Source organism: Microcaecilia unicolor, chromosome 7 (assembly GCF_901765095.1).
Source record: "Microcaecilia unicolor chromosome 7, aMicUni1.1, whole genome shotgun sequence".
In the NCBI taxonomy this organism is placed as follows: domain Eukaryota; kingdom Metazoa; phylum Chordata; class Amphibia; order Gymnophiona; family Siphonopidae; genus Microcaecilia; species Microcaecilia unicolor.
Window position 1 is genome coordinate 227,996,624 of NC_044037.1, and position 23,224 is coordinate 228,019,847.

The 23,224-nt window shown below is 40.2% G+C and overlaps 1 protein-coding gene across 1 annotated transcript in view; it reads left to right on the forward strand.

The window, feature by feature from the left end:
* Positions 1–23,224, forward strand: part of METTL8 (methyltransferase like 8) — a 61,863-nt gene that overhangs the window by 19,361 nt on the left and 19,278 nt on the right. The window contains exons 4-7 of the mRNA XM_030210442.1: positions 389–777; positions 2,520–2,569; positions 13,389–13,452; positions 18,564–18,700. Coding sequence (XP_030066302.1) covers positions 389–777; positions 2,520–2,569; positions 13,389–13,452; positions 18,564–18,700 — 640 coding nt within the window. The remainder of the gene's footprint in view (positions 1–388; positions 778–2,519; positions 2,570–13,388; positions 13,453–18,563; positions 18,701–23,224) is intronic.

Genomic DNA, 23,224 nt, shown 5'->3' on the forward strand with positions numbered 1-23,224 from the left:
TTCCTAATTAGAATAAACAATATGACTCGGGACTATGTACAGAAAAAGAAGTAAGGTAAGATGATCTAAAAGGAAGATGGGGGTTTGGTGGGAATTTCACTTGTATGAAGTTTGCATATGTACTTACTATGGTTTCTCTGCCTTTTCTTTTCTTTTTAATCATTTTTTTTATTGAAAGAGAAGATCATGTAAAAGTAAAAATCCCAGAATGTAAATTTTGTTGCTTGTCTAGTCTAGAAAATATAAAACAACTTTATTAGGCACTGTTCCATGGTAAATGGCTAATAGCATGTTGTGCTGACTGTTATTCTCTAACGTATAGTTTATCCTTGACTAGTTCAAGTCATGTTTGGTTATGTTTGTAAACCAAATTTGTTTTTGTTTTTAGCCAAATATGACCAGGATGCTAATAAATATTGGAATGAATTTTACAAGACTCATAAAAATAACTTTTTTAAAGATCGGAACTGGTTGATCTTGGAATTTCCTGAAATTGTTCCAGCCAGAAATACAGTTTCATTAAGCAGAAATGCAGAAACGGCTTGGGATATAAATCTGAATGCAGCAAGCAACTCTTCAACACTGCTTCAACCTCGAATATTAGAAAGTGATGGCCATTGTTTTGAAAACAATTCTCTTTGCACGTTGACTTTTCAAAGCCCTATAGACAGGAGTATCAAAGAGATACCGATTGCCAGTCAGAGTGCTGCAAATGGAAGAAAGTTTGAACAGTCAGAATCTTTCCCTGGTAGTGATGCCACTTTTAGAATATTTGAGGTATTAATGTTAATGATCATTAAAATCTGTAGTCAATAGTTTAAAAGTGTTAAACAACAAAACACATTGGACCTCTTATGTTACAAAAAACATTTTTGAAAAAGAAAATGGTTATGCTTGAATGAAAAATTGTTGCAAAATACTTCATTATGATTGTTCTCCCATGCTTCTTAGTATGATCATGCTTCCCCATTATTAGCAGAACACTACTGGCTCCCCATCACAGCATCCAACACAAGATGTTAATGCTGATCCATATTTAGGGATTTCCTCTTGCCTGTCCTCTCTAATCACCCTGTCTTGCATGCTGCTCTCCTCCTCCGAGCACTGCCTCACTATCCCCTCTATTTATTGTGTAAGACTGGAATTAATACGCCGTTCCACCTTCTTTTACACTTTACCCTCCCATTGGAATTCTTTACCCTTGAAAACATTTACTCGGCACAATTTTACCCAAGATTTAGGGACACTTTGACACCCCCTTTTGCTCTGGCTTTCAGTGATGGCTTGTAGGACTCGCCAGTCTGCTGTCAATACTGAGCTCTTTCTTCTCCACCTTTATTAATTGTTCTCTTTTTTTTTTTTTTTCTTACTGTCCTATTATATATTAGGCTGTTTTTTTAATTTATACACTACTTTTGATTGATGAAAAGGCGTTATATCAAGTATGCAACAAACATAATTTGAATAAACCATAAACCAACTGATAAGTTGATCTAACCCAGAAAACCCCCTTGTTAAATTAGATAATTAGAGCAACTGAATGGGCTTTTCCACAAATGTTACATTTCTGATTTTGTAAAGTTTTGGCAAGATAATGAAAAGTCATTGCATTATTGCAAGACTGATGGGTATTTACGTGTGAAGTTTGTACAAGTAGTCAAATCAAAATTAAACCAGTAGTTTTGCTTTGATTATTGCTGACAAAAAAAAAAAATGTATGCAGAGATTTGCACCTGCTTTCTTTGGGAGTTATTTTGCTAAGGACTTGAGTATATAGAACTTCTGATTTAGGCTGTTATAATTGCTCAGTGTAATACACATAAAAAGTAGGTGCAGATATGTCTTGGTGCTTATTTTTATATAATTGTACAAGTGCCAACCCTGGGAATAGGATTGACACTTAAATGCATATTATTTAAAATATAAGCATCTTCTTTGCTCGTGTGTCTTTATGAAATTACCCCAGGGAAAGCAGATGTGCATATGTTGCCTTTTACGAAAGAAGTGCAACATGTGCCTTCCTTGCCTAGGCGCCCTGTTTAAAAAAAAAAAAAAAAAAATTACCCTAAATATACATTGTTTTGTGCTAAAAGGTTAATGTGCATCCTCAGTTTTGACCATCCAAATCTGTTGTTTCATCTCCCACCACTGGAACAGCTTCATCAGCTCATAGGTGGTTCAACAATGTGGATGGTTTTACCTATGTGGTTTTACCTATGTAGTTTTACCCGCAGATAAGGTGGGCAATAAGAGCCCATTTCTAGAAATGCCTTTGATATTTTTTGTTTAATTTTGGTGCTTATGGCAACATTGTGCTTTAAAATATTTGTGACTAAGAGCCTTGTTTATCAAGCCACACTAGCGGCTCCCATACAGTAATGCCGACAAAGCCCATTTACTTAGAATGGGCTCCTTCGGCACTGCTGTGCAGGAACCACTAGTGCGGCTTAATAAGAAGCCCTAAGTAATCTTCTACAATTGTATTTTGTTGTGTAATGTTAGTCGTGCATTTATTCTAGGTTGGCTGTGGAGCTGGAAACAGTGTTTTTCCAATTTTGAACGAAATTAGGTAAGTAGCTCATCAGAAAAATTTGGGCTTCAGAAAGTTATTCACTGATTTACAAATCTTTAACACTAGCAGTCTTCCTTAAATAAATTACTGGCACCTAGTTGATAACCTGAGATTGGAAAACATGAGCCTTCAATTAGAAGGCTGTTCTTGCTTTTGGTGATGTTTCATTTGATATGAATAAATTGGCAGAATGATACACTATCCAAAGTTTGTGATCATTTGTCGATTTACAAGAAAACAATAAGCACATCCAACATTATATAAGCTGAACTTCCTATGTCAAGTTAATTCCCTTTCCTTTTTAAGCAAACATATTTTTGAGCAAGAGGTGTAAGGGTTGTTCACAAATTTTTGTAGCAGGTGGGAGAGTATGTAAAGTGTGTATCTATAGTAAATCACTAGGAATTTGCATTTTATTTTTTGAACAAATGTTAAAATGCAATAAATGAGGGCATTGTTAGTTTGCATACCTTCTTTAAACAAGCCAAATGGCTGAAGGGCCATTTTGAACTGAATCCTTATTTTTGCTTTCATATTGTATGCATGGAGAGAGATAGAGAACATAAGAACAGCCATACTGGGTCAGACCAATGGTCTATCTAGACCAGTATCCTTCTTCCAGCAGCGGCCAATCCATGTCACAAGTACCTGGTAGAAACCCAATTAGTAGCACTATTTCATGTGACCAATCCCAGGGCAAGTAGTGGAATCCCCCATGTCTAGCTCAATAACAGACCGAAGACTTTTCCTCCAAGAACTTGTCAAAAACAATTTTTAAACCAGATATGCTAACCGCTGTTACCACATTCTCAAGCAATGAGTTCCAGAGCTTAATTAACTGTTCTTTAAGAGAAAAAATATTTCCTCATATTTGTTTTAAAAGTATTTCCAAGCAGTTTCATTGAGTGTCCCCTGGTACTTTTTGAATGAGTAAAAAATTGATTCACCTTTGTGCACGCCACACTAATCAGGATTTTGTAGATCTCAATCATAGCCCCCCCCCTCAGTTGTCTCTTTTCCAAGCTGAAGAGCCCTAACCTCTTTAGCCTATCCTCAATCCTCATATGGGAGCAGCTCCATCCCCTCTATCGTTTTGATCACTCTTCGAGCATTTTGTAATTCCACTATATCTTTTTTTGAGATGTGGTGACCAGAATTAAACCTAGAAGGAGAAGGCAGAAACATAAGGCATCTCACCAATCTTGTTGAAAATCTTTGATAAACTACCATTTTTTCCCCAAATCACATGGCTACTAACTAGGTAAATAGATATATAGCAGAATACAGTTTTGTGTCCTGCATTGAGACAGGGCAGAGATAGAGGTGCTAGGCTGAAAAATGTTAGCTGAAGAGATTTTGAGACAACATATCAGCATAGATAAGGTTCAGAGAATGCAAAATTGGTCTCTGCTGTACAACCCAGGGGATGGATGATAGCCTATATCTTAGCAGATACAAGAGCAATGATGGAAGACTGAAGGCTGGGCCGGAGAGAGGGAGAACTGTGGCTCCTGCTATTTCATAATAGATGGTGGGAAGAACATGGTTAAGACACTGAAGGAGGGTGACTTCTGAGGTATTTGATGCCTTGCATACTTGCTCTACCTGGTTCCTCGCAGGAGGCTCCTGATTAAGCTGAGTGGCCTGAAGTTAAGAGCTAAGGTGTTGAACTGGATAGACGTTACGCCCATCACCTATTTACTGGGATCTCCAGCAGCATTCTGTGCCGGAAGAATTTGTTCTGCTTCCTGGAACTCTGCACATCCTTTTATAGGCCTGCAACAGTGTACAGACTGACATCACTTCTCTCTAGTGGTATATAAGGAAGTTTCTGACTCTCAACAAGTGCCTTTGCACAGGTCTCCTAGCCTTTGCCTAGTTCCTGGTTCTGGTTTGACTCTCCAGGCTTTGCCTAGCCCTGTTCCAGTGTTCCTGCCTTGCTCCTGTGGGTCATCCTTCTGGTTTCCTGTACTCAAGGACTCTAAGAGCCACCTGCTGACCTTTGGCCTGTTCCTGATCTCCAGGATTGTTTGGACTTTCTTGAGCCTCCAGTACCATTGTTGATATCTGGACCTGCTTGCCTGCTGTGGCCTCTATTACAGTACTCCTACTCTCCTGCTGAACCTCTAGATGTGGCCAACCCTGGTCCTGTCCTGGGCATGATTTGCCTTCTGCCACTCGAGGCCTATCTAGCCTCCGGGTCAGTTAGGCAGCATCAACTCAGCTGCAGTCCAAGGGCTCGCCCTCCTCGGCCTGTGACAGATTGCAAGGGACATGAGCTTAGACGAGTCACCCTCTCTGCAGCTGCTCCAGCAGCTTGCCCTCCAACTCCAGCAACTTTCTGGTTCTGTTCAGGACCTCACTCAAGGTCTAGCAAAAACTGTCTCAACTTCAACATATTACAGAAACCCTTCAGGAAGTCTGTACTCAACTTGCAACGATGCAAATCACAGACCCTCTGGGATCTGCTCCAGCAGTACAGCCTCTGGCTTACCTGGTGTCTCAGCCTCAACTCTCTGCACCACTGCACATTGATGAGAACCTAAATGTATGCTGTGGATTTATTAACCAGTGCCTGATGAATTTTGAACTACAGCTCTCCATCTGATTGTGTCACGATCACCTTCATTGTCTCTTTTCTTTCAGGACAAGCGCTGGCTTGGTCATCTTCCCCATGGGTGCAGGATGACCCAGTTATGTCCAACCTGACGGGCTTCCTCACGCGTTTCTGGCAGGTATTTGATGAGCTGGGGCGTTTCTCCTTGATAGCTTCAGAACTCCTGCGTCTACAAGGGACACTAATTGTGGGCCAGTATGCCATTCAATTCCAGACCCTGGTTTCAGAACTGCAATGGAATCAAGAAGCCCAGGTGGCAGTCTTTTGGCAGGGTTTGGTGGGGCACATTAAGGATGAACTTGCGGGGTGGAATCTTTCCACCAATTTGGATAGCCTTGTTTCCCTGTGCATCAAGATTGACATCTGCTTTCAAGAGAAGTCTAAAGTGTGTGCTGCTCTACACATTTTCCAGTTTCAGAACCTATAGACCCACAGACGCCAGTGCCTCCTGCCGCCCTGGAGGAGGAGATTCCCATGCAGACAGGACATTCTCAACTTTCGGAGGAGAAGAAACAACTGAGAATGCAAGACCTATATTTATACTGTGCTGACCTAGGATATTATGCTAATCGATGTCCTAGAAAAATGGGAAAACTTCGATTGGATTGGTAGGGGAGGCTTCCCTAGGTCTATTCCCAAGTTTGACCTCCCTTATTACTCCTACCAGTCACCCTTCTATAAGGTGGTAAACAAATCACTGTCCAAACCCTCCTTGATGTCAGAGCTGCTGGGAACTTTATGGATGAATGGTTGATAAACCGGTTTGACATTCCCATTAATCCCCTCAGAGAACCTCTTTGTATCTCCTTGATCTACTGGTCCTACTGCCAGGGCATCTGTTGGCAATTCTAGACCCATTTCTCTTCAGGTGGGCCCCCAGCATCAAATGATGATAGATCTGTGAAGTACATAGAATTCTATCAGTCAGGTCAAATTGAGTGGCTTAGTGGTTAGAGTGGTGGACTTTGGTCTTGGGGAACTGGGTTCGATTCCCACTGCAGGCACAGGCAGTTCCTTGTGACTCTGGGCAAGTCACTTAACCCTCCATTGCCCCAGGTACAAATAAGTACCTGTATATAATATGTAAGCCGCATTGAGCCTGCCATGAGTGGGAAAGCGCGGGGTACAAATGTAATAAAATAAAAATAAAATTTTGGGGGTTTCCTTGGTTATAGCAACGTGAATCTTATATTGACTAGCATTCTGGAGATATTCTGGCCTGGATTTCAAACTGCTTTCAGTCTTACTTACCACCTGCTCAACCTCAGCGAATCCTACCTAAGATTGAATCACCTCTGTCTCTTGATCTGCTGGCCGCCTCTGCCTCCAACACAAATGTTTTCAGCAAGAAACAAGTCATGAAACTACTGCCTTCCTGGGACTGCCTTCCTTTCACAGTCCACATGTTTTAACAATCTTGAACAGTTTTGTGTCATCTGCAAATTTCAACACTTCGCTCGTCATTCTGATTTCCATATTATTTATAAATATTTTAAATAGCACCAGTCCCAGTACTGATCCCTGCGGCACTCCACTATCACCCTCCTTCACTGAGAGAAATGACCATTTAACCCTACCCTCTATTTTCTGTCCAATAAGCAATTCCTAATCCACACTTTAACATTGCCTCCTATCCCATGACTCAGGACTCTCACATGAGGGACTTTGTCAAAAGCTTCCTGAAAATGTTGATATGCTACTTCAACCAACTCACCTTTATCCACATGTTTATTCGCGCCTAATGTACAGCCCTCACCAGAAGATGGTGCTTTGTAAGAGGTGTCAATTGGCAGGTTTAGCATAACAAACATCACAAGACTCGGACCTATGCAACACCCAGTCCCGTACATAGCGGAGGTGACACGCTACATTATAAGCCTGGAGGTTAGTAATCTGAGACCACCATCCCTCTAAAAGTTGCAACTGCCAAAGGGAAGCTATCATGAAACACCTAGCCATCCACCTGGGGTTACCCCGCAGCCACTTAGAGGGTCTATCCCCAGCAGAGCTCAGGACTGCCTGCACCTGCCGGTTGTGCTGTACACTAGCACCCTCCTCCCACCGATTGGGTCACAACCACCTCTGGGCAAGTCTCCCACTCTCAAATTGTCCCCTGTGATTGCTAGGTTACTGGAGCCACACTCTGTGGTCCCACAGTTCCCAGAAAGCACTCACAGACCCAACACACCACCAGGATTCTTTATCAGTCCAGACAGGCAGAATCAACAAATTGCACTTTTTATGTTTTACTGTTCAATTTTTAAGACAATAAACAATTTTCAATCAGCAAACAATAACAAGTAACTGATATATGGATCAATTATAAAACTATCTAAACATTTGTTTACTTTCTAAAAAGTACCTGGGGAGATCAGGAAATATGTTGCTCATAGATTATCAAATATAACTGATCACAGTGCCTCAGCAAAAGAGATCTGTCTCTCTCTTCTCCTGGGCTAAGACTGGGGAAAAAGTCAGTAAAATTCAAATGAAAATGAGCTCCTGGGCCAATCAGAGCCCAGAACAACAATCTTTGAAAGTATACTGCAGACTGCTTTCCAAAAAGCTTAAAGAAAACAGCTTTGGTTCTGCTTCAGCTTCAAAACGTAAACATGCACCATCTGCTGGCCAAACTAGAGAAGTACACTTCAGGAAATACCCACTACATTTTACGGTCTTAAAATACACTGTTCTGTCACAGAGGCCTTTGGCCACTTTGCTCCCCAGATAAAGAAACAGACATGCTTATTCCAAGCAGCCAAATCCTGTGATTTTTTAGAATGAGAAAGGTAATGTTGGGAGTGGATATAACCACTTGGGTATCACCACCATCTTAAGGAGCTGTACTATACCCTGCAAGGACAAAGGGAGATGCCGCCAGTGGGCACAGAAACGCTTTCTCATTCAGCAATGGGGTTACGGTAAGAGCAATCACTCAACCCTAAACTGTGCATTATTTTGCTTGAATGCTTGTGAAACCCTCACAAAAAATATATATATTTATGTACGCAGATGATGTCACCATCTACATTCTTTTAACAACAGTATCGCAGAAATATTGGACAAGGGGGAAAAAAAGGCCTGGACCACTGGGCCACAACTTTCAAACTCAAGCTAAATAGAGACAAAACCAAATTCCTGGTTCTTTCTAATCCACACAGCCCCATATCCTACCAAAAATTCACAATCAACCACACCAAATCGAAACACAACAAAAAATATTGGGAGTAATCCTCGACAAACATCTTTCTCTGGACAGCCAAGTTTCAGCAGTCACATCAAAGTGCTTTAGAACACTATGGCAACAGAGAAGGATTAGAGACTATTTTCCTAGACAGTCATTTTGACTAGTATTGCAATCGATGATAGTATCACAACGAGACTATTGCAATTCAAAACTAGCACCCTCAGTTTCAAAATACTATTTGGAATGTCTCCAGAATATATGCTAGATTTGATTTGAACTATCCCCAATTACTGCAAGTGCAGAAACCAGAGGATCTCTACTTCTTCACCTACCGAACTGCAGAAACATAACTTACAAAACCATCTACACTGCTAGATTTTGTTATATGGGCTCCAAAGGTAGTGTTCTATTGTGGATAAAAAACTGGTTAAAGATGAAACAGAGAGTAGGGTTAAATGGTCATTAGTCTCAATGGAGAAGGGTAGTTAGTGGGGTTCCCCAGGGATCTGTGCTGGGACCGCTGCTTTTTAACATATTTATAAATGACCTAGAGATGGGAGTAACTAGTGAGGTAATTAAATTTGCTGATGACACAAAGTTATTCAAAGTTGTTAAATCACGGGAGGATTGTGAAAAATTACAAGAGGACCTTATGAGACTGGGAGACTGGGCGTCTAAATGGCTGATGACGTTTAATGTGAGCAAGTGCAAAGTGATGCATGTGGGGAAAGAGGAACCCGAATTATAGCTACATCATGCAAGGTTCCACGTTAGGAGTCACGGATCAAGAAAGGGATCTAGTCGTCGTTGATGATACGTTGAAACCTTCTGCTCAGTGTGTTGCTGCAGCTAAGAAAGCAAATAAAATGTTAGGTATTATTAAGAAAGGAATGGAAAACAAAAATGAGGATGTTATAATGCCTTTGTATCGCTCCATGGTGTGACCGCACCTCGAATATTGTGTTCAATTCTGGTCGCCGCATCTCAAAAAAGATAGAATTAGAAAAGGTGCAGAGAAGGGCGACGACTTCTCTATGAGGGATGACTTCTCTATGAGGAAAGGCTAAAGCGGCTAGGGTTCTTCAGCTTGGAGAAAAGGCGGCTGAGGGAGATATGATAGAGGTCTATAAAATAATGAGTGGAGTTGAACGGGTAGATGTGAAGTGTCTTATGCTTTCCAAAAATACTAAGACTAGGGGGCATGTGATGAAGCTACAATGTAGTAAATTTAAAACGAATCAGAAAATATTTCTTCACTCAATGTGTAATTAAACTCTGTAATTCGTTGCCAGAGAATGTGGTAAAGGCGGTTAGCTTAGCGGAGTTTAAAAAGGATTTGGACGGCTTCCTAAAGGAAAAGTCCATAGACCGTTATTAAATGGACTAGGGGAAAACCCACTATTTCTGGGATAGGCAGTATAGAATGTTTTGTACTTTTTTGGGGGGATCTTGCCAGGTATTTGTGATCTGGATTGGCCACTGTTGGAAACACGATGCTGGGCTTGATGGACCTTTGGTCTTTCCCAGTATAGCAATACTTATGTACCTGTGTAAATGGTGGAACTCAATACCCAAGGAAGTAAAGGGGGGGGGGGGGGGTCCACACCTTCCTCAAAAGAGCAAGCACAGTACACAGTGGTGGAAACAAGACCAAGTCCAAATGACCAGCCCAGACAGGAAGTAAGGGCATCAAAACAAGTTTATTAGGACCCAACACGGTCTGTGTTTTGACAACAAGCCTTCCTCAGAGGTCAATTTTGATAACACTCGAACTAGCATACATATTGCCCACAAACAGAACAGATGCAGGGGCCCAGTTTCTAGGAGATATGAAGCAGAAGACCCCCTACCAGTGTCTGCTACCTTTTTGGTGAAATAAACAGAATACTAGACTGAGTCTCTTTAAATACATTAGTCACGGCATCACCATGCAGGGAAGGCACTAGTAGGGCAGAACTGCAGTACCCAAGGCCATAAGAAGCATTACTAACTAGTTCAAGAAAGAACTAAAGACCCAAGACCCACCTTTTCAAAAATGTTATAATTAACTGCCTAAGATACCGATGTTCTACACCACTTCCTAAATGTAAAACATTGCTGTAATCTTGCCTAACTGTAAATTGTAAGCTGCATTGAACCAAAGCTTCAGAAACTGTCCTCAAATTCTAGAGAATATATTCAGAATTGGGTAACTCCTCAAACAGATTTGTTCACCACCAATGAAAATGCAAAACAAACCCCTGCTGCTCAATATGCCCATCTCCAGCTTGACTAGCGGAAGCTGCTCTGGTCCCTCTTCTGTGTTTATCCACACATCCTATTATAAGATGCTTTCTTATGGGTTTCTTTGAAGTGTATTTTGGATAGTTTCCAAGACAGCCCAGCTTAAGGTGGATAGGAAGTCAGTTCTTGCACCATACTGGCCCCAGCAGAACTGTTTTTCCCTCCACGTTGTAGATGTTTCCAACCTCAAGCCTCTTGCTCTGATGTGGAAACTGAGCTGTGCTTAGTTGTTTCCTTAGGAGGCACGTTCAATTCAGGACATCTTGGTGGCTGCTAGAAAAGCCTGCCACAGGATGTTCATGTTCTTTTAACTGGAAGAAGTTTCCCATTTGGTGTTTTACAAATGGGCAAGACCACTTTTAAATGCCCTCCAAATACCATAGTTCAATATCTCTGCCATCTTTATTGTTTTATACTTCAGACCTCTTCTGTTAGAGTACATCTTCACACACACTCAGCCTGTTATGCTGTTATAGATGGCTCCCCAGCTTCCCAGTGTCCAATCATCTAGATTCATAAAGAGGCTTCATGCCCAGCCATCAATACAGAAGCATCCTGTAACATAAAACCTGAATGTCACCCTTAAATCTCTAATGAAATCTCCATTTTATTTATTTATTTATTTTGGTGCATTTGTACCCCACATTTTCCCACAAGAGCAGGCGCAATGTGGCTTACATGAATTCAAGAGGATACAATACAATATATAGATGGCTCAGATACAGAATGTGACAGGAGGGGAAGGAACATGGGATAACACGGGGTGAATGACAGGGGGTGAAGCAACTGGTGAATAACCTATTCAGTCTACAGGAGAGAGATGTTAAACGGTGGAATTGTCAGTGGAATAAGCCTTATCGAATAAGTATGTTTTTAAGGACTTGTTGAACAGTTGATGGTCGACCAGCTGTTTTAGTTGTTTCAGCAGAACATTCCAGGTTTTTGGACTGATGTAGGGGAAGGACGAAGCAAAAAGGTCTTGTATGTAACATTCCTGCAGTTGGGATAATGTAGATTGAGGTAGGTCCTTGCAGTTATTAAGGCATTTCTTGATGGTAGATCAATTAGATGGTGCATGTAATCAGGGGCTTCACCATAAATTATCTTGTGCATTAGTGAGCAGATTTTAAATGCAATATGGTCTTTTATAGGGAGCCAGTGTAGTTGAAAACGTAGTGGGTGAGCACTGTCGAAGCGTGATTTGCCCAGAATAAGCCTTGCAGCTGTCTGAAGCCTCTTCAGAATGTACTCCCGGCAACCAGCATAGATCCTGCTACAGTAGTCTATATTGGAGAGGACCAGCCAATGGACTAGGGTACGGAATAGATCCCTTGTTATGAAGTGCCTGATACGCTTCAGCCTCCACATTGCTTGGAACATTCGTTTTTGAATTTATAAGACACTTTAACTCTTTTGAAAAAAAAAATAACCAGGAGTTACTTTTCTGGTAGTGGTCACTTTCACTGGAAGAAGGAAAGAATCTCAAGTCTTCATGATCTATAAATCTAGAAAACAATAAGGTAGTTCTATGCACTCATCCTAAATTCCTATTAAAGGAGGTCATATCTCATGTGCTGCCTACCTATTATCCTAACCTTCACAAACATTGACTTGAGAAGCCATTTCATAACATGGATTGTAAATTGTTTCGGCTACCTTAAAACATAACCCATCAGAAAGTGTGTGCAGCTGTTCATCTCCTTTGACCCCAACAAACTTGATATTGCTGTGATAAAGTGTACATTAGCTAATTGGTTAATGTATTTTATTCAGTGCTGTTATAAGCAGGTTGGCGTCCCTCTAGTAAGTGCAATCAAACCTTATCAAATAAGAACCACTGCTGTTACTGTAGCTCTTCAGATTTCTTTTGTAAGAAAGTATATGCAAAGCAGTTACTTTTCCTTACTTCATACCTTCACAACACTGTCTGGAGCAGTCTTCAGTTAGGTAGTGTTTCTGGTTCAACTGAGCAATCTGTCTTTGTAATCTATTCAACTCTCACATTATCTGACTGGGTCTGCTACTCAACATTGAAAAGCTGTCTGCAAACTGGAACAATCCTGAGTTTTGGAATTGCCTAATTACTGCCTAATTCAGTCCTGTTCATTGACAGAAAAAGCACAATTGCTTGCCTGTAAAAGACGTTTTCCATACACAGGATTAATCAGGTGCACAATACCTCCCACCTCCCCAAGAGTTGTACTTCTTGAGCTATAGAACTGAGAAGACCACCGCAAGTTATTGTTGTTTGTAAGCTATATTGAACTTGAACATATTTTGGACTAATGTGAGGTATAAATGTCATGAATGAATTAAGTGGGAAAGGCTACACATGCTCAGGAACTTCAATTAGTTCTGAGCTCTGGGAGAGCTCTTCCATCCTGGTGCCTGCAATGACATTGCCAACATGTATGCCTACTTGACCTTTTATTTCACTTTTCACTTCTAATGGTTTCCAAAGTGAAAACAATATTAATGCATAAAACATTGAAAAATAACTGATTTAGATGCAAGACATTCAGAACAGAATAGTTAGCAAATGCAATAGTTGTAATAACATTGAACAATAGCCTTTTCAGAATAAGCATAACTCTTGATAGGAAAGTCTTGTATCTATTTTTATGTAGAATTTTTAATATTCTTGGTAATAAAATTGGCTGTATAGAAAATAGTTTTATATTTACTAATATGTAACTAGTGTTTGTTTTTGTTTTTTTCTTTTTTCAAAGAACTAATCCAGGAGTCTTTCTGTATTGTTGTGATTTTGCTCCTTTTGCAGTGGAACTAGTAAAGGTATTACATACAACTTGATAACTTTTTTTTAAATGTTTCTTTTCCCCCTGTTCTCACTCATCTGCTCCCTCCGGCAAACAAGTAGGCTGGTGTGACCTACTAGGTACCACAGGTGACAAGTTATGAAACAAACAAACCTCCACTGTACTTGCTCTTCCTTATGACACTGCTCCTTTGTGTACCTCTGCCTCTCAGTTCCTTTATATACATGCCACCAACTCATAATCTATTGCTCCTTCAAAGCTGGAAGGTGGTTCTGACCTCTGTTGTGAACTGCTTGTCAGTGGCAACACAAGAATGTCACTCCTCCTGTCCTATGCATGGAGAATATGAATCAGAGTATTTATGTAATCCCTGAAGTTACTTCACTCCCTCCAGCACAGGATTAATTTTAAATAACCATGCAGAGCCATTGCATAGAGAAAGCAGAAAGGAATATTTCTGTTACTACTATATCTGGAGAGCGGTTTGGTCCAAAGTCACTCTGTATTTTGAAAGAACAAGGAGGCGTGGGTGGTGGTTAGATGCTTGGACAGGACCATAGCATTAGAGGTCAGGAAATAATAGGGGAAAGACAGTGTGATGATGCTGGAAGTCTGTGATGAAGGGGGTTCAATATGTTTGTGACAGAGATTCTCTGTTGTCAGAGTGAAGACTCCCTTTGCAACTTCACTAATCTATAACAACTTTCATCTCTGAGCCTGATCTTGGCAGTGCACCCAAACCCAAATATTCTGACAGATCTGTAAAATAACAGCTGGAAAATACTTTTATAGTATTGGCAATAAGTCCCACATAAGCATAGGTATAGAAACAGAGCTGAATATGGAGGCCCAACTGAAGGAGAACTTTAAGTGTAGTGCTGTGAGGGTACAGCTGACATGCCCCCTACTTGAGAATGTACCTTAAATGTGTAAATAATGGTACCAAGTCTAGGGAAACAAACATGTCTGTCTAATGGTCCCAGAATTCAGAATTCCCCTTTAGTGTGGGTCATAAGACTGAGCAGTGCAATAAGCAAATGGAAAAGGATTTATTTACAAAAAAAGTGCAAAACTAAGTATACACAGAAGACAAGTTTTAAAGTCCCTAATACAAATATGTAGGATGATGCAATGAATACAAGTCAGATGGAATAACAGACACCCTCTACAGAGCCCAAAGTGATCATAGGCTCAGGCTGGTATTGAGTTGTCTCTTCACATAGGCGGCTGGTATGAAAGGCAGGTGGTGGTGATCTTGTTTTGATGTTCTTGTGGATGTGTGACATAAGTGTTTGTTCTTGGGGTTCTAGATTAGTGTAGTCCTGTGCCTTTTGAAGTGGCATTCAAATCATGTTACTGTCATGACTGGTGATTGGTCCATGCCCTAGTGTTATAGTTATACTAAACCACAAGTATGTCTTTGACATCATTTTGGGTATCCCCTCAGTTCCGATGCTCCAAGCAGTCTGGGGCTGAATAAGCAATTGGAGAACTTATTTCCAAAACCCACTGAGTCCATCTTAGGGTTTTGGAAGGAAGCCCTTCAGTTGTCCTTCCCGAGGTTATTGCATACCTCCGAAATGAGCCAGATGTACACTGGATTGACAATGCCAGGGTTATGGCCAGTAGTTTTTGAGATGCAAAGCAAGCATTTCAGCCCAGAGAACAGTGCAGTCAGATGACATTATATGCTAGATTGTGATACACTGGTTATATTGTAGCAGGGGGGGGGGGGGTTACTCCCTACAATGTCAGAAGAGCAGAAATCTCAATCTGAGAGATTCATAATATCAAAAGAATAGATTTGGGGGTAATGATTGGAGGGAGAAAATGTTATACAAAACTTCTATTCCGCAGATAACTAAACAGTTCTAAGTGGATTACAAAAGTTTCAAAAGAGACTGGATAAAACAGCAATCCAAGAAATGACAGTCTTAATATCTGACCCAATCTGTTTATTGACTAAAAGGCCACTGGGATCAAAACATATTCTTAGTAGGGTTGCAAGTTAATCACAGTTAACTATGTGATTAGTGCATTAATTATTCATTGCTATTTTAAAAACAAAATTACATTGCAACGTCTCTTGTCTCTTCTAAACATCTCTTCTGCTCTGTTCCGCTCCCAACCCCTTTCCTTGGTGTGATCTGGCATCTTCACCCCCCCCCCCCCGTAACACTCTACCTTAACGGTGGTCTTCCCTTGGTCCCCAGCAATGGCGCCATTACATATATGCTGCCTTCGGCCTTGTCTGAAGCTTTCCCTCTGACCCATCCCTTCCATGCAGAAACAGGAAGTGATATCAGAGGATGTGGGTCTGGCCAGAGGGAATGGTTCAGAGCAGGTCATAGGCAGCATATTTGCAAAGCTGTCACTTCCGGAGACCAACAGAAGACCACCTTTTTAAGGTAAACCATTTGAGGGGGGGGGGGGGAGATGCTGAACCCTGGGTGGGGGAGGAGAGTAAGCTGCTGACCCAGAGCAGAACTGGAGGAGCCACCGCTGGAATCCATGGTTGCGGCAGTTAGCTCCAGCAGCCATGAGAATAGCTTGGTGCTGCTCACCATTTGTGTTGCTGCTCATGGGAGTGGAGGGGAAGTAGGGAGAGGTGCTGGACAATGTGAGGGAGGAAGGGAAGAGAGAGAGAAAAATAATGGACCCCAAGAAAGAAAGAGCTAGTGGACCAAGGGAGAGATGTTGGATATGGGGGTGAGAGGGAAGGAGATTATCAGCCCTTTAGGGAAGGGGGTGGGATTTGGAGGAGTGGCCTAATAGTTAGGGTGGTGGACTTTGGTCCTGAGGAACTGAGTTCAATTCCCACTTCAGGCACAGGCAGCTCCTTGTGACTCTGGGCAAGTCACTTAACCCTCCATTGCCCCAGGTACAAATAAGTACCTGTATACAATATATAAGACTTATTGAGCCTGCCATGAGTGGGAAAGCGCGGGGTACAAATGTAATAAAAATAAATAAAATTTTTATATACAGCCTTTGTTCTTACAGTCAATTGGTTTACAAATTATATACAGGTACTTAGTTTGTACCTGGGGCAATGGAGGGTTAAGTGACTTGTTCAGAGTCACAAGGAACAACAGTGGGGAAATAAATAAATAATTTAAGTAAATAAAATACCTTTAATTGTGATTAAATTTTTAATTGAAATTCAGCCCTAATTCTTAGTATTTCTGGAATAGAAAGAAGTAAAAGCAAGACTGATGTCATAGTGCACTAGGGTGAAATTACCTAATTGAAAAGCAAATCAGTATAATACAAGGACTAGTTCAAGAAGTTAAGAGAGCCTCAGGCAGTTGTCGAAACACTCTTAAATTTCATTCCTTAACTGTGAAGAAATTTCCATTAAACTATCCAAAATTGCTAATTGGCTCTATTCAAATAAATTGAAACTAAATGTTTTTTAAGACTTTCACTATTCTTCCCTTTAGTTAGACAATCTTTTTTTACTACACTTCCCTTCCCTGTGTGGCTTATCTATTTCCTTAAAGGATACTATTAAGATTCTTGGTTGGCAATTGTCTCACTTTCTCTCAATGTATCTCTACCATGGCACAAAAGTAATTCTTCACTTTGAAGCAGATTAGGGCTGCCCACTCACTTTTTGACTTTGTCCCTTTGCCTATTGATAACTCTTTAGTTTAGTTATCTCCCCTCTTATTGTAATTCTCTTTTTCATGGTCTCCCTCTCTATCAAATACCTTGTTTACAATTCAAAATACAGCAGGTTTTTTTTTTTTTTTTTTTGCTCCATGGGGTAACTATGCTAGTATAACCCCCCCCACCCCCCCCCACCTACCCCCCCCCCCCCCCACCACTACCTTTTGAAATCTGAACACTGGCTCTCCATTTATTATTGTAACATTAATTTAAAGTTTTGACATTGATACATCAGATTTTGCATTCTGTACTCCCTTAATTTCTGTTTAAGTGACTTGTCCCCTATACCCCTGTGCATCCTTTACGTTCTTCTCAAGAACACTTAATATCCCTACACACCTACAGATACATGCCCATTGTCCAAATCCAGCTGCTTCTATTATTGCCCCTATTCATTGAAACTTGGTGCCCCTCAACCTTTGCCACTGCTGAATTATGAGTTTATGGGCTCCTGTGGTTCCCTCTTGCTTATCATGCCCCTGTTTGTGGCCCTGGGTGGCACTTTACTTGTGTGTTGTCTTTTACTTTCATTCCCTCCCTCCCTTTTGTTTCTCTTAGGGCTTAGTTATTTCCTGGCCCTCTATCCCCTCTCCTTATTAAGTGAACATTTGTAACTTGGCTCCCTTATGTGGTTTTCCTTTTCCTTCTTTCCTAACTTTTAGAAGTAATTTTGTGAACCACTTGGTTATCACTGATTTGTAGTATATTAAATAAAGCCGAACATTGACTTTGCAAAACTGTACTTCATGCAAAATATAGTGCAAAAAGCCAGGAAAAGTGCAAAAACGACAAAGTTCAGGTATTTGGGCTATTTTTGCATGCAGTGAACTTTTATGAAGTCAGTTTGCAAAAGTATACTTCATTTTAGTAAACTTACACATGAAGTTCACTTTGCACAAAAGGTTATATAAATTTAACATTAATGAACAATTGCAGTGCAAAACCCTGCGAAGCATCTGATTGATGCACTGAGTACATGAAAAAGCATTTGTGTTCCCATTTATACAAAAAAATAAGTGCAGCTCAGGAACTGTAGTTTTTCCAAGAGCTGTCTAAAAATAACATTTGCCCTTTCCTGCAGTGAAACCATAAAGTTAAAGGGCTCACCAGCTTAAATTGCCGCCCCCCCCCCCTCCCAGGATTCTCTCTGTTCCCTGGTGGCCCAATGAGTCTGATGCTGCCCACCCCAGACCCAATACAGGGCTAAAGTATTTTAAACTCCCTCCTGAAGCTCACCCTAAACTAAGTAAAACTAAGAGTTGTTGTGCTCCCCCCCCCCCCTAAAGCATCCTAACTCAGGGGGTTCAGGGAGTGATGGGGGCGGGAGAAGTCCCCATTCGTTTCTGCCCTGACCCCTTGCACTATTCAGTGTTTCAGACATGTCCAACTCATTATGATATAAATGTTGTAAGTGTAGTGGCTATTTACTGGTCTCTCACTATTTTGTTGTGACAGTTTCACTTGGACTCAACAGCCCCATGTTGTGCCTTTCTTCATGACATATGTGATGATGCTTCCTTGTACCCCTTCCCAGATGAGAGCCTAGATGTCATTCTCCTTGTATTTGTTCTTTCCTCTATCCATCCTGACAGGTACGTGCAAACTGAAAGACCAAGTAAAAGCAAAGAGCTATTTTATAATTGATGCTTTTAATATTCAGGATAGACTGTAGTTTATGAACATTTGATAATTATACCAAATTGAGCACTTGCCATTTTATTTGATGAGTACTTTAGATTGAGAAGCTGCTGTGTATATGTAACATGGTATGCATCGTGTGTAGTCTTTTTACAAAACCTTAGTAATGTACACTAGTAATAAAGACATACTGCTGACCAAACAGCTGCCTCTGATTCATGTAATATTGCATTCTCCCATCATAGACTGTGGAAGCTAAACATTTGTAGCACAGTTTACACACCCAGGTAAGTTAAAACAATCTCTAGCTTCAATAGATATTGATATAAAGGCGTGACTATTCAAAAGTCAGGTCAGTATATTAAGTACTCCACATTCATATCATCAATTGCAGAAGCTTTGACTAGGCTAACAACCTGGTACACATACTGTAGCGAGACTTTCTTATTCACTCTCACTCTTGCAGAGAATTTTCAAACACCTTTTTTTTTTTCTTTTACTTCGTGTGCAATTTTTTCTTAGATAAGCCACCCTTCTGTCTGAATCCTGTTACTCTTATCTGTCTATGTTGCACCTCCACTTATACAGTGTCAACACAATATACACTAAAACATGGGTGAGTGAATTTCTTCAAATAGGCTGTATGTAAGTAAATAAATAAAGCTAATATGGTACAAGTTGGACTTTCACAGGCTCTCCTTTTTCAAATTTCTATCCGTTTTCAATGGTCTATTGAAAATAATAATTTTGAGAGTAGTTCAGGATGGTTTCTGTGAGCATCTTCATGCCCTACCTCCAAAAAAGAGTGGTTATTTTCTCTGGACTTGAAGGATGTTTACACACACATCCAAGCTACAGGAAGCATTGTAGATTTATAATAGGGAAACACCATTTCCAGTACCTCATCCTGCCCTTATGCCTCACGTTAGCTCCATAACCAAGGAATATGGCCTCCCCAAGAGAAGCTTCACCAGATAAATTTCCTAGAATTGAGAGCAGTCTAGAATATGCTAAAAGTGTTCAGAGACGGTTGACCAACAAAACTTTTAGTAGTACAGGCCAAAAAGTCAAGTTGAAATGCATGGTATCAACAAGCAGAAAGGAACAGGATCCTATCTTTTGTATTGAGAAACTGTCAGGATGTGGAACTGGGTCATCTCTCTCAGGATGATCCCGAGGGCCATATATATGATAGGAAAGCACAACACCTTGGCAAGCATACAGAGTCCTGTATTTCAACAGTGGTCCGTGGACTCAGGGGTGGCTCAGATGGTTTTCAAGGAGTGGGGCACACCCTCAGTTTCTCTGAACAGTGAAGGTATACCTCAGTTCTTCATAATAGGGACACACAGTAAGTTAGCTTCGGATGTTGGAGTGACAGGAGGATCTTTTGTACATATAGTCTCTAGTAGCAAAGAATTTGCTGAAATTCATATGGGACCAGAGAACCATGGTTCTTGTAATCTCCTCTTGGCAGAGACAAGAGTGGTTTCCTCTTCTGGATCTTTTCTTAAGAAAACCCATAACTTGGGGATTCTTCAACACTGTTGTATCCTAATATTGAGACTCTTGGCCTTGCAGCTTGAATTTTGAAAGGATATTGTTAGCTTCCCTCAATATGCCTGATATCAACAGCAATTCTGACTTCCAGGATACACTCCACTAGAAAATATTTTGGTTTTAAATGGAAAAGGTTTGCCATCTGGTGTGATAGAAAAGTCCTAGGTCTTTTTTTTTTTCTGATCCATATATAAAACCATTGAATAGCTTCTACATTTGTCTAAATTAGTTTTGAAACCCAACTCTATTAGCATACACCCATCTTTGTATTGCTTATAGTTTTGATTCACATGGGGCTTATTTTTATTCAAGCCTCTCAGTGTCATGGGATTTCAATATTTTATCCCAGCTGATGAAAGTTTCTTTTGAGTCGCTCCATTCCCCAAGGCACATTTGTTTTCATTAGGAAATGGAAAACAGAACAATTATTTATTGAAAAAGACCCAACATGGCCATACACCAAAATGGCTGCATCAGGGATTTAAAACAATACTAACCAGGGGTATGAACAATGGTTCCCCTAGCAAGCAGATGTATATCCAAGAGAGCAAGGAGAGAGGCTATTGCTCTGTTCCCAACTGCTTGTATATATTTTTCAAGAGCTGTTGATGTGAGCAGTCTTGGATATACATCTGCTAGCTAGGGGAAACATTGTTCATACCCTGGTTAGTGTTGTTTTAAACCCCTGATGCAGCCATTTTGGGGAAACATGGCCATATCTGGTCTCTTTCAATAAAGAATTATGCTGGACTCCTGGTCTACTCTGTTTTCCCTCTTGTTTACTGCAGACCGGAGGAGGGCTGCCCTCGGAAAAACAAAAAAAGAGGATAAACCATACAAGAGTTTCTACCAAAAATATGTTCATGTCTTTCTATTATAGTGCCTTTCATAATTACATAATTATTTTCTTCTCTTTTCTAGTGTGGGCGGCCTGTAGCTAGGGAGTCCATCAGAAGGATTTGCTGTCCCGCTTTTCCTCAGAGAAAACCAAGTTACTTACCTATAGCAGGTGTTCTCAGTGGACAGCAGGATACAAGTCCTCACATACCACCCTCCTCCCTCAAGTTGTATTATACTCTGAATTTGTAAAAAGACTGAGGTGGTTCCTCAACAGCAGCAGCAGGTAGAAAATGAAGCACACGTGGTAAGCTTCTCGAAGAGTGTGGAAAGTGGGCAATCTTTCTACAGTGTCCAACTGTTGGTGACATTATCCATCAGTGAGGGTGTGTCTTGCTGTCCATAGAGAAACACCTACCACAGGTAAGTAACTAGCTGTTATCTGCATAAAATGAACTTTGAAAACTTACCTAATATTATTTTTAGTCTTTTGAAATCATTAGGAATCATTATAGACTTTTCTTTTTCACCAGAGGAACAGGTCTCTGCTGCTTTCAAGAAATCCTTTCAATCTTTGCAAGTTTTAAGACAGTCATTTGTTTTTAATCGAAAAGGATTTTAAAAAGTGTTCATGTTACTGTCCTATCTCTTTTATTGATTACTGCAATCTGCTTTATTTAGGGCTGTTTAAAAATGTTGAATCACCTGCAGTTATTACAGAGCACAGTGGCTAAGAGGTTCTTAAAAGTATGAGATGGGACAGGGCAATATCTTCGCTTGATCACTTGGCACTTGCTCCCTGTGAATTTAAATATTCTTTTCAAATTACTGACACTTGCTTTTAAAGTATTACACTGTACTGGACCAATTTATCTTTGAGTATCATACAATATGTCCATTGCGAACACTTCATTCAAAAACTGAAGAAAAAAAATGTAACTGTCCTCTTGGTAAGAGACAAAGCTAGCTTCCACTAAGGAACAAACTTGGTTAGGAACAACTCCACTGATCTGCAATGACTTTCCTGAAGACATTAAAGCTAGTTCTTCCTTTTTGGTGTTTCATAAGAAGATATGTGCTATGCTTGTAAATGTACAGAGTACTGATATTGACTTTACACGTGTGCACATATGTACATAAATGTCAAAAAGGAAGAAACAAAATCATTAACAGATTCTTCCAGGAGACATAAAGGAGATATTCTATAAGTAGGCACCTCCTTTTTAGGAACCCCAGTGTCTCCTGTTCAGAGCCTATTTTATAATTGCATCTGGGCACTCAATTTCCATTATAGAATACTAACATAACCCGCTATCAGCATGCCCAAAACCTAGACACCTGCAGTTATATCAGCCATAGACTTATGTAATTGCAGGCACTCAAATGCATTGCGTTCTTAAGAAGCAGTCCCAGCCATGCTCTTTTAAGGGCTTTTAATTGCGTCCTTACAGAATAGCACTTAAGGGGAATATTGACATTTTCATTTGTTAAATTTCAGTTTATGAAATTCTTTGGCCTATAGGAATAAAATGGACCCTGCTGCAGATAACTCGAGCTAAGCTTTAGTAAAAGACCTCCTAACATTTGTATTTCTGGCTTTAATTTTTAGGTTTGTAGGAAAAAATATTTAATGACTTGTTCTTTTGATTTATTTATTTATTTATGATAATTTTACAAACATTTAAAAGCCATAAACTTGTCACACAGAAACACAGCATACAATAAGCAAATGAAGGAAACATTGTATCATGAGATAGTCAGCTTTCTTAGACCACCATTGATTGAGAAACATGACTGGATCATAGAAGATTTATCGTAAGCAACTCCAAATATAAACATAAAGGCTGCGTGTAGTTACCTCACCTATATTACTATTTCCAACATTATTTTAACTTTTTTAAATCAAGAAAAGCTTTTAGTTGCTTAGGGGAATAAAAAAATATATTTCATCTCTCCAAATCGAACCAAGCATTTACATGGGTAAGCAAGGAAAAATGTTCCCCCCAGTTTCAATGTTTCTTGTTTCATAGCCAAAAATTTTTTTCTCCGTTCTTGAGTCAATTTGGTGACGCCTGGATAAA